Source organism: Diabrotica undecimpunctata, chromosome 2 (genome assembly GCF_040954645.1).
Source record: "Diabrotica undecimpunctata isolate CICGRU chromosome 2, icDiaUnde3, whole genome shotgun sequence".
Lineage (NCBI taxonomy): Eukaryota > Metazoa > Arthropoda > Insecta > Coleoptera > Chrysomelidae > Diabrotica > Diabrotica undecimpunctata.
Genome location: NC_092804.1, coordinates 100,656,837 through 100,673,868, shown reverse-complemented (window position 1 = coordinate 100,673,868; position 17,032 = coordinate 100,656,837). Strand labels below are relative to the sequence as shown.

Here is a 17,032-nt window from a genome sequence, read left to right as displayed (position 1 = left end):
TGAGTAGATGTTGTCTAATAATTTTAGTAACCCCTCAATATCATCTGTTTGAGCAACACTCAATGGGTCGGGTAAACCAAACGCGTTTTCAAAAAGTGTATCGTTTCTTGGTAATTAAGAACACTTTCGTTTGTGTCGTCGTCAAAAAATACTTTTGTTGGCTGCATCAATTTCTGTATATCAATAGGATCTATTGTTGGGATAGTTCTCTTCTTTTTTGAACGTGTATCCTTAGCAAGCCGTATAAAGCATTCAGGAGTTTCAGGTTGAGTAAATGTTTTAAAAAAAGCTCTTTTGCTCTGTGTTTGCAGTGTAGGTTCTGTGCTAATTGGTGAAATGATCAATGATTCATTAGTTTCTAATCCCATTTCATTACCGTTTATCCCTTCATTTGTAAGCGGGTTATCGTTTTTTGGCCTTGGTTTATTTACATCTACATATTTATCTTTATTTTTAATTTTGTATTGTTTAGATTGAGTGTCTTGTACCAAATAATTTGATTCTGAACGAATTTGTACTGAGTGTTGTGTTACGTCGGTTATAATGTCTGCTGTAGTCACTGTGTTATTTATTATTGAACTGTAGTTATTGTTTTTTTTTTTGAGAACAGTTTAAGGCGATATGGCCAATCTTTTTACAAATATAACAGGAGTGTTGATCTACAGACATAAAAATTATATAGTTTGTATTGTCATGACAAACTAAGAAGGATTCAGGAAGTACTAGGTCCACTAAAGGTGAAATATATACCTGTCTACGAAAACTTAGTACGTAGTGAAATTCGGGCGAGATGTGCCAATTCTAAGGAATGATAAGGAAGACATAAGTTTAAAGCCTAGTTTCTGTAGTTCTGATTCTAGAATACTATGTGGAATTGTTGGACATACTTTGGATAATATTAGTCGTTCACTAGGAGTAATTAATCTTCTTTCTTGTATTATTTGATTGTTTACTATGATTTTTCTTGATGAACATTTATAAATTTGTCAACTAATTCTTCCATAGATAAATAAATACAAATCCTGTTGTTAGCTATAGGAGAAGAGAACAATATATCTTTTGAAGAAATAACTGATCCTAGTGATACAAGGTAATCTTCTAATTTTCTAATGAACCAAGTACAATAGCTTGCTTTCTGGATGGAAAATTTACTGATGAGTACAATTTTTTAAGTGTTGGTGGTGTTTCCTGAGCTAATTCGGAATTAATATCATTCATTTAAATAAACTTTGCAACTAGTCATTAGATCTGAACGCGGTCCTGTATCCAAACTATAACATTGCAATTAAGCCGGTGCTAAAACAAGAAAGATAAGAAATTCTTGTTTATATTTGAAATATTCGATGGTTCTTCTTATGTTGTGAAATAGATATTTTTGTGTATTACTAATAATTTATGTAATATAAGCTGATTTACAGAGTCTCTTATGTTACTCCTACTCAGGAACTTTACCAACTCACTCTTGTAATTTTTCAATCGGTATATTTAGCTTAAAATTCACTTAACTTAAGAGCCGATATTTTCCTATTATACTGGTTAACTTTCCGGTTAAGAATCTACAAAGACACATTTTCAATATTGTTATATATTTCTACTAATAGTAAGTAGGCTTTAGTCATAATATATGCAAAAACATATATAAATATATAAACTATTTATAAACTGTGTAAAGTATTTTCAAACACGTAAGTGTTGGAGATATAGTAAAACAGTGTATATGTCCTTAGGCAAATATTTATATAAAAATATAAAGTATAGATCTAGAAGAAGCTTTTAAAAACAAATGACAGATGAAATTTAGAATCATAAATAACAGAGAAGAAATGTCTATAATCCTACTTGAAAAAATAAGTACATATACAATAATCAAATAAAATCAAACAGAGCAACGAAGCCCTCAGTTAGAAGAGCATACAAGAAATAATAATTTTTTATACAAATATATATAAAATATAAAATATAAAATATAAAAAATATACACTATATCGCCATAAAAAAACACAATTCTGAGCTAAAAAACAATCTAAAAATAACTAAAATGCAACGGATAACTGGTGTTTGGACAAAAGTAGGATAGGTAACCTAAAATTATTAAACAAAAATAATAACAGATATTTAATAATAAAACATTTTTGGGTTTAACGTTTCCACAAACTTTTATTATAATTTATTATCATTGCCGCTGATTCAGCGAAGTACCTTTTTTAAGTAAGCTATTTTAGTTAAGCAAGCATCAAGCAATTTAAGTGAACCCAGTCTGTGAGACTTGTTCATCCCTTAGAATTATGTTCGGGTGTACCAATTCATTGGAGCGAGGTCTATTAATTCGTGTATGTACAGGAGTCACTCCACCGCGCACCAATGCTACAGATTATCCCTTTCCTTCCTATAGCAGTCTGATGCGCGATATAGTAGGAGTCCTGGGTAATAAAACTCCACAATGTGCCCTATCCAATTTAAATTCAGGCTAGCGTTAGGCGCTTTGTCCTGCCTTGTCCTGTCGTGACTTGTCCTTGAAACTAAAATTGCTTACTTAGCCTCAAGTTTCCGCTCTGGAATCAGTTCGGGGACTTGGTGCTCAAGGATTTGCGCCCTATATACCCTGGTTTTTTGGTTTTGTTAATTGTTTTTTAGCTTGCGTCGATTTTTGGTAGTAATATTTATAATTTTTTTTGGTAGCCGAAGCCGTTTTTGTGTTTTGTTTTTTTGTAGGATGTCTGTAAAAAAAGAATCTTATTAGTATATATTAAAAATCTTAATATCTAAGGCCTACACAGTCGTTGCGATTGTCCTCGTTGTTAGAGCTACAAACTATCCAATTTGTTTTTTGTCTATTCAGTTTCTCTCTGGTAAATTGTTTATTTTCTCTTCGGGAATTATTTTTTTTATTTTATTCCACTATTTGTTGCTTAGATCTTTGTGCTTCCATCAGTGAAAAGTGTCATATCTTATTCTCTTGCATTATGGAACTTGGGTAATTCTCCAGTTTGGCGAATTTTATCCCTGCTTTTTCATTATTTCAATTACCCTGAGTTGCTGCAGTTCTCTAAATAAAAATCGAAGAAATGCATATGTTAGTATCGGTAGAATGATACTATTTATTAGCCTTATCTTTGTTTTGAACCTGAGTTTACTTTTCCTACCTACTAGTCTTCTTATTGATGCTTTTGCCATGTTGGCGCTTTTTGAATTGTGGCGTCGAAGTCCTTGTTGTCCTACATGTATTAGTCCTTTGTCCATGGTGACTTCTAGGTATTTTGCTTCACTTTTCCACTCGATTGGTTTGTTTTGCACTGTCAGTTGTTCCTCTGGCTGTTGTTCTTGCGTTTTTTAAAGTTTAAGGTGATTTTCCATTTTAAACTCCACTCTTCGATGTCATCTAACACTATTTGCAAGTTTTTACTGCTATATTTATATTTCGATATTTGGTCGCTATCGTAGTGTCATTGGCATGAAGGCTTAGTAGAGTTCATGGTGTTCTTTGAACGTTGGCGGTATATAGTGTATACAGTAGAGGTAACAGGACCGCCCCCTGTGGCACTCCAGTCTCCGAGATTCCGAGCTCGGACAGGATGTCCTATAAAAACTATGAGGCTCCGGTTGCGTACGGAGAGATTAGTCTCGTCATTGCCCCACTATATCCTTATCCTCTCATTTGTCAAAAAGCTTTGCTTACGTCCAGGAAGTCTTCTCCTGTGTACTGTCTATCTTTAAATCCAACTTTTATGTACTGTGCTAATATGAGTACTTGTAGCTCGCTGGAGTGCTCTGATCCAAATCTAAACTGCTCCTCACCTTGCTCGCCCTGTGATCGTAATTGCCAGATGTAGATTCTAAAATTCTACATCCCATAGTATCATCCTAGAGAAAGCACAGCGAGTATCCCGACGCTCCTTCAGTGTATGACCTTCTACAGAATTTAATTAAACCCTAAATTCCCTCGGTTTAATCACATCCAAAGTTACGCTTTTGCCTTTACCCATTGAAAATGGCTTTGGTTGTTTCAGACTCCTATCTTCGCCTACCAGTGCTTACATTTACTGGTAAACTAATAAGTTTATTATGATCTTGAAGATAAACTGCGTACGTAGAATCTGTTTTTTATAATATTGAATACCCTTCTGTGATTAACTATACGTCAGTTATGTGGCGGCAGAAGCCACATGCAAGTTTGTATACACTAATGTATAAGTACTTTTTCATTTGGCTATTGTTCTTCATATATTTACCTAAGTTGTTATTTGTTCTGAAAGTTGGCGATATTCCTTTCTTTTTTCTGTGTTTGGGTATTTTTGTTGATATCCCTTACCTGTAAGAGAAACAGTAAAATATATTCAGGGCTATCTTACGCAGTTTTTGGTTTTAATTATTTTTTATTGTCTATTCGTTGTACTTTGTGCTCCATTGTCTGCCATTGTTTATTGCTATTTCTCCTATTATATTATATTAACGAACAGAAAATATATACAACTTTTAACCAAAAACTGCATAAGAAATCCCTGAAATTAGTCTTTCCACTAACAGATAAAAACCCAGTATTTTCTCTTCGATTACATATATAGGTAAGATGTTAACAAAAATAGCCAAACACATACAAAATAAAGGAATAACGTTAGCTTTTAGAACAACATAAGCAAACATATTAAGAAGAATAAGATCCAAATTAAAAAGCATTTACACAGTGATGTATACAAACTTAGATGTGGCAACTGCCCAAAACCTTACATCGGTTAAACGGGTAGAACCTTTAACAAAGGTATGGCAGAACACAAAAGGGCTTTCAATAATAGAAAAACAGATTCTACCTAAGCACTTCATCTTTTAGATCATAATCACTCTTTTAATAACCTATTTCAAATTCTTCACATTTAAAATAAAGGCGTTAAGCTGTTTTTATTAGAATCTTTTTGTTTTTCTTTAAGTATCGTCTCCCAATCGGAAGTTGGGTATCATCATAGCGATATTTACTCTATCTACCACTACTCTAAAGAGTTCTATTTAACTGCATTTAAACCAGTCCCTTAAAATTTTCAACCATAACACTATCCTCCTTCCTATACTCCTTCCTCCTCTTATCTCTCACTGTCTTATCAACATATACATTTCAAATCGTTGTTTCTGCATTACGTGTCACATATATTGTAACTTTCATATTTTTATAGTCTTTATTATTTTGTATTCCTTCCATTTCTCGCAATACTTCCGTGTTCGTTTTCTTTTGTGTCCATGCTAGTCTAAGCATCCTTGTGTAACACCACATTTTAAAAGACTGTTACTTGTGTAAGTGTTCTTGCTTTAGCGTCTATATGTGATGATAATCTATGTAAATTAAATAATGATAAATTATAATAAGTTTTGTGGAACTGTAGAAAACAAAAATATTTATTGTTTTATTGTTAAATAAAATGAACTTTCATCAAGTAACGGTCAAATCCATTACTTATTTAATAACAGATATAATAGAAAGGAGCCAACCGTACATATTAACTGCGTGAATTAAAGATGATAAAATCGCAATAAAATATATTTATTAAAAATAACAAAAAAAATATAAAGGAGAACAAAACTCGGCATAGAAAACACTAAAACGGTATTATAAAAAGCAGGATATAAAAACTATTAAGTAAAAATAGCTTATAATGGAATTGATCGAAAACTTAATACAACTGAACACAAATAAAACGTTTGATTATAACGTCTAAAAAAATTACCCTTAATATTATAGACTAATCTAATAAGACAAAGCATTCAATAATTTTTTTTCTCTGGAAGAACAAGTAAAAGATTAGAACAAGGCAAAATTTTTGAGTTTGTTACTAATACTTAACAAATTACACGATTTTGAACTAAAAATATAACTATTTGTAAACACATAATATTATTTATCGCTAACAAAATTTAAGCATAAGGTATTGCGTAAGTATTGTTGTGTGAAGAGATATTTTCTTTTGGAACTTTAAGAAAATCACCGTCTTCTTCATCGTCTGTGTTGGAATCTAAGTGCAATTTTTTCATTTGATTTCTTATTTTAGCTGACTGAATTCTCTGTGCTAGTATCTAAAACAAAATTATATATAGTAAAATAATATAATATAATAAACTCTTCGGACAAAACACTGAGAACCAATGGAAATCCAAAGCCGTAAATATATTTCCAATTTAATAATTAAAAACATAATACAGAAAATTCAATCCTTCAAAGAAATCACAATAAATTTGAGTTTCTTAGAAATAGAAAAAATAAAAATACATTATGTAACTTGTACAACATTGGGTATGTATATATCTGCTATTACGGGAGAGAGGGGCGATCCCATTGGGGCACCTTTGATTTGACGATAGAAACGATTTTGGAACGTGAAATATGTAGTAATATTAACGTGTAATATTTCACGTTCCAAAATCGTTTCTATCGTCAAATCAAAGGTGCCCCAATGGGATCGCCCCTCTCTCCCGTAATAGCAGATATATACATGGAACATTTCGAAACAGTAGCCTTGTCCTCGTCAAATCTCAAACCCACCTGCTGGTTACGGTACGTTGATGACACCTTTGTCATTTGGCCCCATGGTAAAGACACATTAGATCTCTTCCTCTCCCACCTGAATGGAGTACCCCACTCCCACTCATACAAACTGCTATCTCAATGCCCAGTCACATCATCACCCCGCCCAACTTAATTCAGTCATCAACACTCTTATTTCCCGTTCCATAAGACTTAGCGACAACAATCACAGGTCATCCGAAATCAATTCAATAAGACAAACACTCCTACAAAACGGCTACCACAAAACCCAAATCAATAGAAGCATTCAAAAACTTCTAAACCCCATTCCATCCAAAAAAGAAACCTTGCCGCCGGATCAACCCAAAATCTTTCTACCTTTTATTAAAGGTGTCACTGACAAGATCAGTAGAACTCTTATCCCTCTTAATATCAAAACCATCTTCACCACTCACTCCAAATTGTCCAATCTCGTTAGATCCGTAAAAGACCAAATCCCCAATGAAGACCATGGTGTCTACGAGATACCTTGTTCCAGTTGCCCACGTACATACGTAGGACAGACAAACCGACGAATCCATAACCGTATTTACGAACATTCTCTATCAGTCAAACATTCCGATACCACTTCAACCCTAGCCCAACATCATATTCAGACAGGCCACAAAATAGATTTCGAAAAAGCAAAAACCATCGCTCCCATCCGCTCATTAAAAGCGAGAATCATTCGTGAAGCTATCGAAATCGAAAAACGGCCTCACAGCTTGAACACGCGCGATGACGCGAAACGATTGCCGGCAACATGGCGACCCCTTCTTCAGCGACCTCCCGCCCACACCGCTCAGGCCACGTCAGTTTAGACCACGTCAGCGCATACCGTTTCCGCGCATACAGCGAGTATAAAAGCAGCCACACAGGGTAAGACCGGTTGTCACTCGACACTGGGGAGTAGGCAGATTGAGACCTCAGTGCCGAGAGACAGTTCTTGCAATATAGAACACGATACTGGTACGTCTCGAGTGAGGGGAGTATGCAGATTGAGACCCCGAACTCGAACCGAACCGTATCCCTCTTGATAATGGCTCCAAAATGGGTGCCGAAACGTCGAGTTTTAAATTCTCAACGCGGTTCTTCCCGAGAACTCAGTAATTTTCATTTATCTGACCGCGGAAACTTATCCGAACATATATATATATATATATATATATATATATATATATATATATATATATATATATATATATATATATATATATATATATATATATATATATATATATATATATATATATATATATATATATATATATATATATAAGATGGTGGTATTATTGACTGTTGATTTAAATATCAAGTGGTGATTCTTGAGGATGCAGTCAGTCTATTTGGCCCACAAGACAAATAATTAATTAATTAATTAATTTATTAATCAAACCAACATGACCATGACATGTATAGTGAAAATATAGTTATTTTACCAAAAATTTTTTTTAATATATGTGTAATGGTTTGTTTCATAAAGTCAAAACTAAACTGTAATCTCATGACTAGTAAGTAAGACAATTAACAATTATAACTAGATAATTTTTACATTTCTTTGTTAACAGATGTCTTGAAAGAGAATTAAAATAGATTCGAAAGCTTGACAGTAAGTCAAAGAGTTTTCTTTGTCTTGTGGGCCAAATAGACTGACTGCATTAATTAGGTAAATTTTTAAACCAAAGTATTGTACATTTTTGAAATCAGCATTTCAAAAGCTTTTAAATGAGGTGTCACATGATGTACTTCCCCCTAAAAAAAATGAAGTTATAAAGTCACATGATCTATACGAGCGTTTCGCTTTGTGTGCAAAAAATAGAGAAGTTCATAGGAAGGGGTAACACTCATTCCAGCTTGTGGTGTAAATACACAGAATGGAGAAAAAGTCTGGTAATGCCTAATTATCTCTTAAATGGATGGTCTGAATAATTGTACAAAAATTGGGATATTCCCATTCTGCAATAAATAAATTTCAAATTAATTGCTTGCACTGTTGCCAGATTTAACATTTTTCTGATATCATTAGTCACTTTAGTTTTTTTAACACAACTCTCTATATATTGTACTATTAATGAAGTCGTCACTACAACACCAGTTCAACTATATGTAACACTAGGTATTTTATCTAGTCACAAAGGTCTTTGTTAAATAAAACAACCATACTTTCCAAAACCATTCTCATTTCCAAACAACAAATAAAATGTAAAAGCAATCCCAAGAAAAAGTACAGAGATTTGGCAGAACCCACTTCGTCCATGATCTCCATGAAAATAGTTTTTTAAATTTTATGGAGGTTTTATTATTTTATTATTATATTATATTATCAGTTTTATAGAAAACTGATGTAATCAAACTAGTAATTTTGCGAACTCACGACAGTGTTTACATTAGAAGACTGTGACATACCTTACATAAAACGTGCAACAGTTTATCAATTTAGATAATAAACTCATCCAAACAACAAGAAGGTAGTACATGCTGTCTGGCATGAGACGATGAGACTAATCTCAGATGTAAAAACTTTTTTGAAAGTTAAATGTGACTTCACATATGTGATACTGGGTAAGCTTAAAGTGACTATTCCAAAGACAGGATGATCGCAGCTATTGTTTAAACTTTAACAAATATAAATCAAAAGAAATGGAACACAAAAGCGTGCCACTAACAAAAACCAATTTCCAGAAAAAAGAGAAACCTGACAATTACTTGTTGTGTAAAATGAGAGTATAATAACTTTCACTCAGATAGTAAACACCTGTTCATGGATGAAGGATGTTTGAGAATGTGTCATATCTCAAGGAAAGTTTTTTTAAAATAATTTCCTTAGTGGCTAAAATTTCTGTACTCTCAGAATCAATCTGGTGGTTTGTTGACAAAACATGTGTAGATAAGGCACACGTGTGTTTAGAACAATTGATATCACTTCGACTAGAAATAAGGCGTCCTTTTAAGAAACAATCAGTTTGTCCATTATAGGAAAATTTACAATCCTGACAAGGAATGTTATAGACTGCATTGATTTTATCTTCTTTAGGTACATTCTTTATCCCAATTTTGACATACACAATCCGAAAAGACTAGAAATGTAAGTTAATTGTGGAAAAAAGTTAAAGAACAATACATGTTGGATGTCGTGGGTGAACTCTGTAATAATCAAGCATCTGACTCTCCAGTATCAGCCAAAGTTTGTGATTGTATCTGGTATGAAATAGTAAATACATATTTTTTAATGAGACGTAGAGCATTTGAGTTCTGTAACAGAACATCCTTTAACATTAAAAGGGAATCCATTTTGTGAAAAGCATGTGTCACTCTGTGAAGTACAAAACTAAGACATTACTGTGGGTTGTGTTTAAATCTCGTGGTACGGCATAAGTAGTAAGGCAAAAAACGATTACTGGCCATATCTTTTCTATATCCTAATCCTTAATAGAATAAGAGGTCCTTAATACCTGATCACTACCCCGATGGACACGCACGTCCAGGAAAGAAATACTAGTATTTAATTCAAGTTTATAATATGTGAACTGTAGGTAAATGTCACAGGAATTTAAATTTTTTAAGATAGTTTCAACTTTATCCGGTGGTAAGGCCAAACACAGGCCGTCTACATACCTCTTGACAGAAAGAATCTCTATTAGAGATCAAATCGTCAAGTAAAAAATTGACTAGTATTGGAGATATAGATGACCCAATCAGTGTTCCAAAAATTTGAAGATATTATTATCTATCATTAAAGACCAAATAATTCGTATCAAACACCATTTTCAACATCTAAGGGAAATTGTCCCACGTTATGTTGGTATAAGCTTAAATGTCATTCCAATGGTTTCTTTATGTTCAAAGAACAACCGTTAATGGTAAATTAATAAATAAGGAGAGGTCTCCTAAACAGGTTAATGACAATTACTAACCGCGTTGAGAATTTAAAACTCGACGTTTCTGCACCCGTTTTGGAGCCATTATCAAGAGGAATACGGTTCCATTCGAGTTCGGAATCTGCCTACTCCCGTCACTCGTAATGTACCAGTATGGTGTTCTGTAGAAATACAAGAACCGTTAAATGGCATTGAGGTCTCATTTTGGGTCTAGGACTTAGTGGAAGATTTCCTCCCATTTTCTTTTCTTTTCGGTAGTACCGTTCTTATTTTTAGTCTTAAATTTCTTAATCATTTCTTAATCTTACTTCTCAGCTGTCATGAGTTGTCGTTGAGATCTTTCGGTCTTTCTCTCCTCAGTCCCGTTACTCCTACTCTTAATGTCATCTTTGGCACACTCGATTGATATATTTAATCTATCTATTTCATATTATCTGAACTTTGAGTTATCCAGAGGTCGCATTCGAACAGTATGACCATTTGACGTATTTCACTTCTCTTACTTGGCTAATACCACTCTAATTTCTTGCGGTTCGTCATTTGATGATATTGATATAAACCCTCAAACAAATAAAAATTTCGTTACACTTAAATTCGCATGTTTTTTCTTCAATGATGTGATTTATTAAGAGATCTTCTTCTAATAATAAATAAACGTTATAAAACGATTCGTCTATAAAACTAAATTATATGTTAATACTAATTATTATAAAACTAAACTAAATAGTATAGTCAAGAAAGAGACTTCTTTATCATACCTCAATTTAATGCAAAATCTTTATTATTTCTTACTATTTGGATTAGGTTCAATATGAGTAAGCGCTTAGTCACTCTTCCATTCGACCTAAGAAGCCTATTATTGCTCATCCCTCGGTTAAAATTGTCCCCGCAGCCCAGTCTTTTTAACAATGTCTATTATGGCCTTAGGTAACGCTTGTACGAAATTGTAGGGCTTGAGTTGATAATGCTGAGATGTACTCAGTTGCACGGAACGTGTTCCGCCGTCTCGTTATCAGCCTGACAAAATTTGCACTTTCTCTAAGTTGGATTTTATTCACGTGCCCATTGAAACGACAGTATCCTGTGAAGAGACCTACGATATTTTACATAGATCATTCATATTCATATTTAGTATATCTTTAAATCTCTTGTTCGAAGGTCCATGTATTAAAGCCTTTAAGTGTTTAATGCTTACTTATCCTTACTAGTGGTTACGTTTCATCCATTTTACCCTCTTTGATATCGCTATTTAAGAAATGCTTCTTGCTATTCCAACAACAGGTTCTGAGCCTATCAACGTGTCCTTGGTAAGTAAATCTGCAATATTGTTTCCTTTAATACCAGCATGGTCAGGCAACCAGAGTAACTCACTTTGATACATTCTTCAATCTGTATCAGATTCTGAAGATAGTTTCAAACTAATTTGTAAATTAGATTCGATCTCAGTGTTTTTAATGTCACCTAGCTATTTGATATTTTGATAGATCTGTCCCTGCACTTCTTCTTTATGAGTTCTTCTTCTTCTTCTTCCCCTTTATAAGCACTTTTGCTTGTTCATTGGCATATTAACACCTTTATAAAAGGTTGTCACTGCATATTTTGCGCGGTCGTCTGATACTTCTTCTGCCGATTGGTGACTTATATCTTGCTATTTTGACGACACGGGTCTCCTCCATTCTGCTTCTTCTATTTTGTGTCCATTAATTTGTACATTGTACGTTACATTTTATTAATATATCTTCACTTCTCTTTCGATATGTCAGCGTATTTCCTGTAATTCTTACTCATTACTCATTACTCCCATGTCTGCCGTTTCCAGTAACCTTCGCGTTGTTGCTGTGTCGGGCCTTGTTTCTGAGGCATATGTCATTATTGGTCTTACACAGGCTTTATAAATTCTTGACTTCATATCAGTGTTAATGTGTCTGTTTCGTTATATCATTGTTTAGTTATATAGTGTTATTAAGATATCCTGCCGGTCTATTTGCTTTGTGTACTTGATCTCTCACTTTTTCTTATTAGTTGCTGCAGATAAATTTTTATAGCATATGGGGTAATTATCTAGGCTTTTACTAAGGTTTAGTCTTGATTTTTTTTCGTATACTCAAGCTTCAACTTCATCGGTTAGAGTCTTCTATATACCAACATTGATCTGCCATTACGAGATTAATTGTATGTGACTCTCATTCGTCCCTTCTAGGAATTACGACGGTTAACTTATTACTACTTTTGGCTTGTGGTTAATGTTGTATTTATTGCATTATTTTTTAGTTTGCACATGAGTGTGCTACTTGAGATTCTAATGAAGCATTTTTTTCTAATACTTGACAAAAAGATTTGAAGATTGATAATCATATATAATCTAGTCCGCAATTTGTGTTTGTGTTAACTAGCGTTGCAAGTGTGTGTATATTTTAAAAGTTGCATACTCCTAAACTAATTTACTCTACTCTCTGGTGATTTCAATAAGATTTTTTTTTCGCTTTAGGATTTGTCCATGCAGCCAGAAAAGAAGTAAGTATTATCTCTAGCTTTTTGTTTTTAGGTTATCTTAGCCTGGCGGACATATTTTTTAGTTCTGTTAATGAATAAAACAATCATTTTTTGTTAATTTTTTTTTTTTGGGGAATATTAATCATAATATCCATTTTAAGATAAGGACAACGGACACACTTCTCTCGCCCAGGGGTCGTTCTGAGCATTTTTTTTTTAAAAAGTACTTGGTACACCACGTTAAATGGTAGGTATATAAATCAAAACAAAAGACTTTTAAGGTTACAAGCCTAAGCTAGTTATTTTACAATTTTATACTGAAATATGAAAAATAAAATAAAATCTAAAACACGTTTATCATTTAGTACCAGAAGCTTCATAACATTGTAAGGACACTAAGGACACTTCTTATGTTTTTTCTAAGGTTGTTATGTATACTTACCACAATTAAAAACTTTCAATAAGTTTGTCTAGTTGAAAGTTAACCTATCTTAATTCCTCTGTTACTTATTTCTTCAGTATGTTGTCCAGTGTGTTATTATTGTATTGTAAATCAAGTTGATATGAGGTACTATATGTTTTATTGGCGTGATGACATTTTTTTTAGAGAGCCTTCTGACTTTGAGCGGTATTTTCCCTGCTTCGTACTGTAGACCGTTGTTTAATATAGAATAGCACGCTATCATAAATACAGACCTCTTGTGAGGTATGTTTTTTCCCCTCTCGTCATTGTTTTGACTTACATTATCGTCTTTAATGCGCATTGAGTAACCAAAATAGTAGGATTGGATATTTGGATTTAATATAAGAATATCTCTGATGATGTATGGAGATTTGATGTTAAGATAACTATAATTAATATTATATATTTATAACTATCTTGGGCCAAACCTATTATTTATTAAAGAATTTTCCTTTGATCACAACAAGGGTATCATACATTGAAAAACACTGTGTTATATATAATAACATAACAATAACCATAATAACAACAAACTGGTTTATAAGTAATTTATATATTTTTAAGCACTAACGAATACTGGTAGATTCTTCAGGAAGTATGCAGTCATTTACTGAAGTTCTTATTTCAAGCTCCCCAAAAGTATTACAAATATTAGTAACATGTAACATATCACATTTCGTAGCATTGGTAAAAATTCTACAAGATTGTAGGTATTTCGATATTAGATATTTAAAGGTTTTCTCGATGATAAAAAATTGTTTTTTGAGGGATCCTATGTAAATTACAAAAATTTGTTAAGACCCAACCAGTAGTGATTAGTTTAAATTATTCAATGCAGATGGCATAGAAACGTAGCGTTATTAATCTTTTAGAGAGTCTGGTTAAGAACTCCTCTCACCCTTGAAGTTTGGCATAGGTTATATCAATATCCAATTATCCAATATCAAACTAGTCTTGCCAATATTTATTTCTCGCAAATATCAACAGCAGACCGCAGCGCCGTCGATTCTACGATTTACTGGGACTTGTATTTTTATTTTATTGTAGATATTATATAGAAGGTAATTCTATTGTGTTATTTATTTGAATATATTTATATTTAGATTAAACTTGTGTTTTACTAACCCTAGTATCTAATAGAGCTTGCCCGTCATAATCTAAATAACTATTTGCGAACTATTAAAAATAAAATAGGGCATTGTGGTATTATCAAATACACGAAAAAAGGAGAACAACAAGTAAACTTTAATACAGGAAACACAATATATTAAAAAGAATAAGAAAAATCTAGTAAACATATCTAACAAAATTGTTAAAAAAAAACCTGAGTGAAAAAGTGATTTAAGGTTTTTCAGAAGGATTAGCTTCTTCTTCTTCAAGTGCCCTCTCCGCTACGGAGTTTGGCAATCATCATTGCTATTCGTATCTTTGAAGCTGTTGCTCTAAATAATTGGTTAGATGTGCACTGAAACCAGTCTCTTAAATTGCGCAGCCAAGATATACGTCGTCTCCCCACGCCTTCGGCAAACGAAGGATTAGCTTACTTCAACGTAAATAAAAATTAGAAAATAAACAAATAAATAAATCAGGGTGACACTAAAACTAATTTAAGTCTACACACCAACTACAGACTATGATGAAAAGTAAATAAATATATTTTGCGAATAAAGCTCAAAAGCATTGAAAAGAACGCTTGTAATATGAAATTTTAAAGCCAAATTGGGAGAGAAAACTAGTACATAGGACAACAAAATAGAAAAATATAGATACGGGGAAAAAATATACAAGAGTGACACCCGTGTGAATTTTTTCGACTATAAGAACTTATATGCCGTGGACCCATTATATACAAAGAAATCACAACGAAAATGGACTCAAACTTCTTGATCTTCTCCCCGGAACGTTTCCAGAAACAATTAATCTCTCCAAACTATCGGCGCCTCTTCGATCCACGTGAAAAATCGCAGAATACGTTGCAGATATATTGTAGATAGCCTTTTTTAATCTCAAAATGGTTTAAAACAGAAACGTTTATCCTATAAGTTGTTCAAGGTATGCGCAGCATTCTTCTTCAGCACCACATCTCAAAAGCATCATCTTTTTAGCGCTTGCGTCCGCGAAGAGTCCAAGTCTCTGCCCGTATAGGAACATTGAGAATACAATGGCATTCACCAGTATCATCTTGATATTTTGAGACATGGATCTGTCTTTCCAAACTTTAGTTAGACGACTTATCACATTTTTTACCATACCAATACGTCTCTGAACTTCTGCTTCACAGTTACCATCTTTAGTTATACTAGACCCGAGACAGTCAAAACTGTCCACTATCTGGTATTCTTGTAACATGTTAGTCAGTTGAATAGTGTGGAATCTGTCGATCACCATTACTTTTGTCTTAGCTTTATTAATTTTCAAAACAACTTTATTGCTTTCGTACTCAACTCTTTGCAGGAGATTAAACATTTCTTGCTTATTTGCTACTATAAGTGTAATGTCATTAGAAAATCTTAAATTGGAGGTTTTCCTCAGCTAAAGCCATCCTCATGACATGTTTGCTATTAATGTTGAATATGTCAGGTGAAAACACGCATCCTTGTCTAACACCCCTCTCGGTCTTGAATTGGTTTGAGAACTTCTGATCTAGTCGTACTGTTGCTATATTGGACTGGTACAGATTTTTAATAAGTGTCACCAGGTGCATTGGTGTACCCATTTCTATTAAAACAGTACTTGGAATTCTCCTAGACTTTTCAGGGAATTGAAAGTTAATAACAGTTAAAAATTAATTAAGACGCTTCAGTTGTGTAGCTACGTAGAGAACTATTTATATTATTTTTTAAAATCAAAACCTAATTAATTTAACAACCTAGGTGAGTTATAATAAAATTATGTGCAGAATTTCAGATCGTTTAAAATTAACAATATTATATTCATTGTTTATCATGTAAATAAAATTATATATTTTTGTATTTTTTTTTTTTTTGTACAACATTAAAAATAATTTCAAATATTTTGAAGTTTATTTCTCGTGAAATTTGTTAAATATAAAGTTAAAATAAAACTCTTGATTTAATTTTTTTTTTTGCTTACAAATAACAAATTAAAATTCATATTTACATTAATTCTCTTCTAATAATTGTTTCTGTATACATATCAAATAATTTATATCCCGTTCAAACTTCTTCCGCTCCTCTAAGTATACATTTTGTCTTAAATTTAAATTTAATCGATTAATTTAGTATTGTTAAAACTTGTGACATTGCCTCTTATGCTCAAAAGTTAATATTTATGTGTATCATTAACAGTATCAAAATCTTCTAATTTTAATAAATTTCGCAAATTAATCATTAAAGTTACTGTGTATTCAAAAAAATAAGCATAGTTTTAATTAAAATAAGCTTAAGATCTTTACGGCATAATTTGATTTTTTTGTCATTGTATTCTCTTTCCTATTCTTCGTTCACAAATTGTTAAGAGCACAAAATATGCCTCAAACTCATAAAACGGTCGTTAATCATAGGCGTTCCTAAGGTGTTTATTCATTAAATAATAATATAATGTTTTAATACTGTTATATATAATATTGATAAAATTTTAATACTAATATATTTAGCAAAAAAACAATTAAAACTTTCACGACTCATGTTTTAA

General features: G+C 32.6%; 1 protein-coding gene across 1 annotated transcript in view; it reads right to left on the bottom strand.

Annotated features, from left to right (window-relative positions):
• Positions 1 to 5,649: 5,649 nt before the first annotated feature.
• Positions 5,650 to 17,032, bottom strand: part of LOC140433390 (uncharacterized) — a 68,462-nt gene continuing 57,079 nt past the window's right edge. Inside the window, exon 4 of the mRNA XM_072521404.1 lies at positions 5,650 to 6,057. Coding sequence (XP_072377505.1) covers positions 5,899 to 6,057 — 159 coding nt within the window. The 3' untranslated portion in view covers positions 5,650 to 5,898. The remainder of the gene's footprint in view (positions 6,058 to 17,032) is intronic.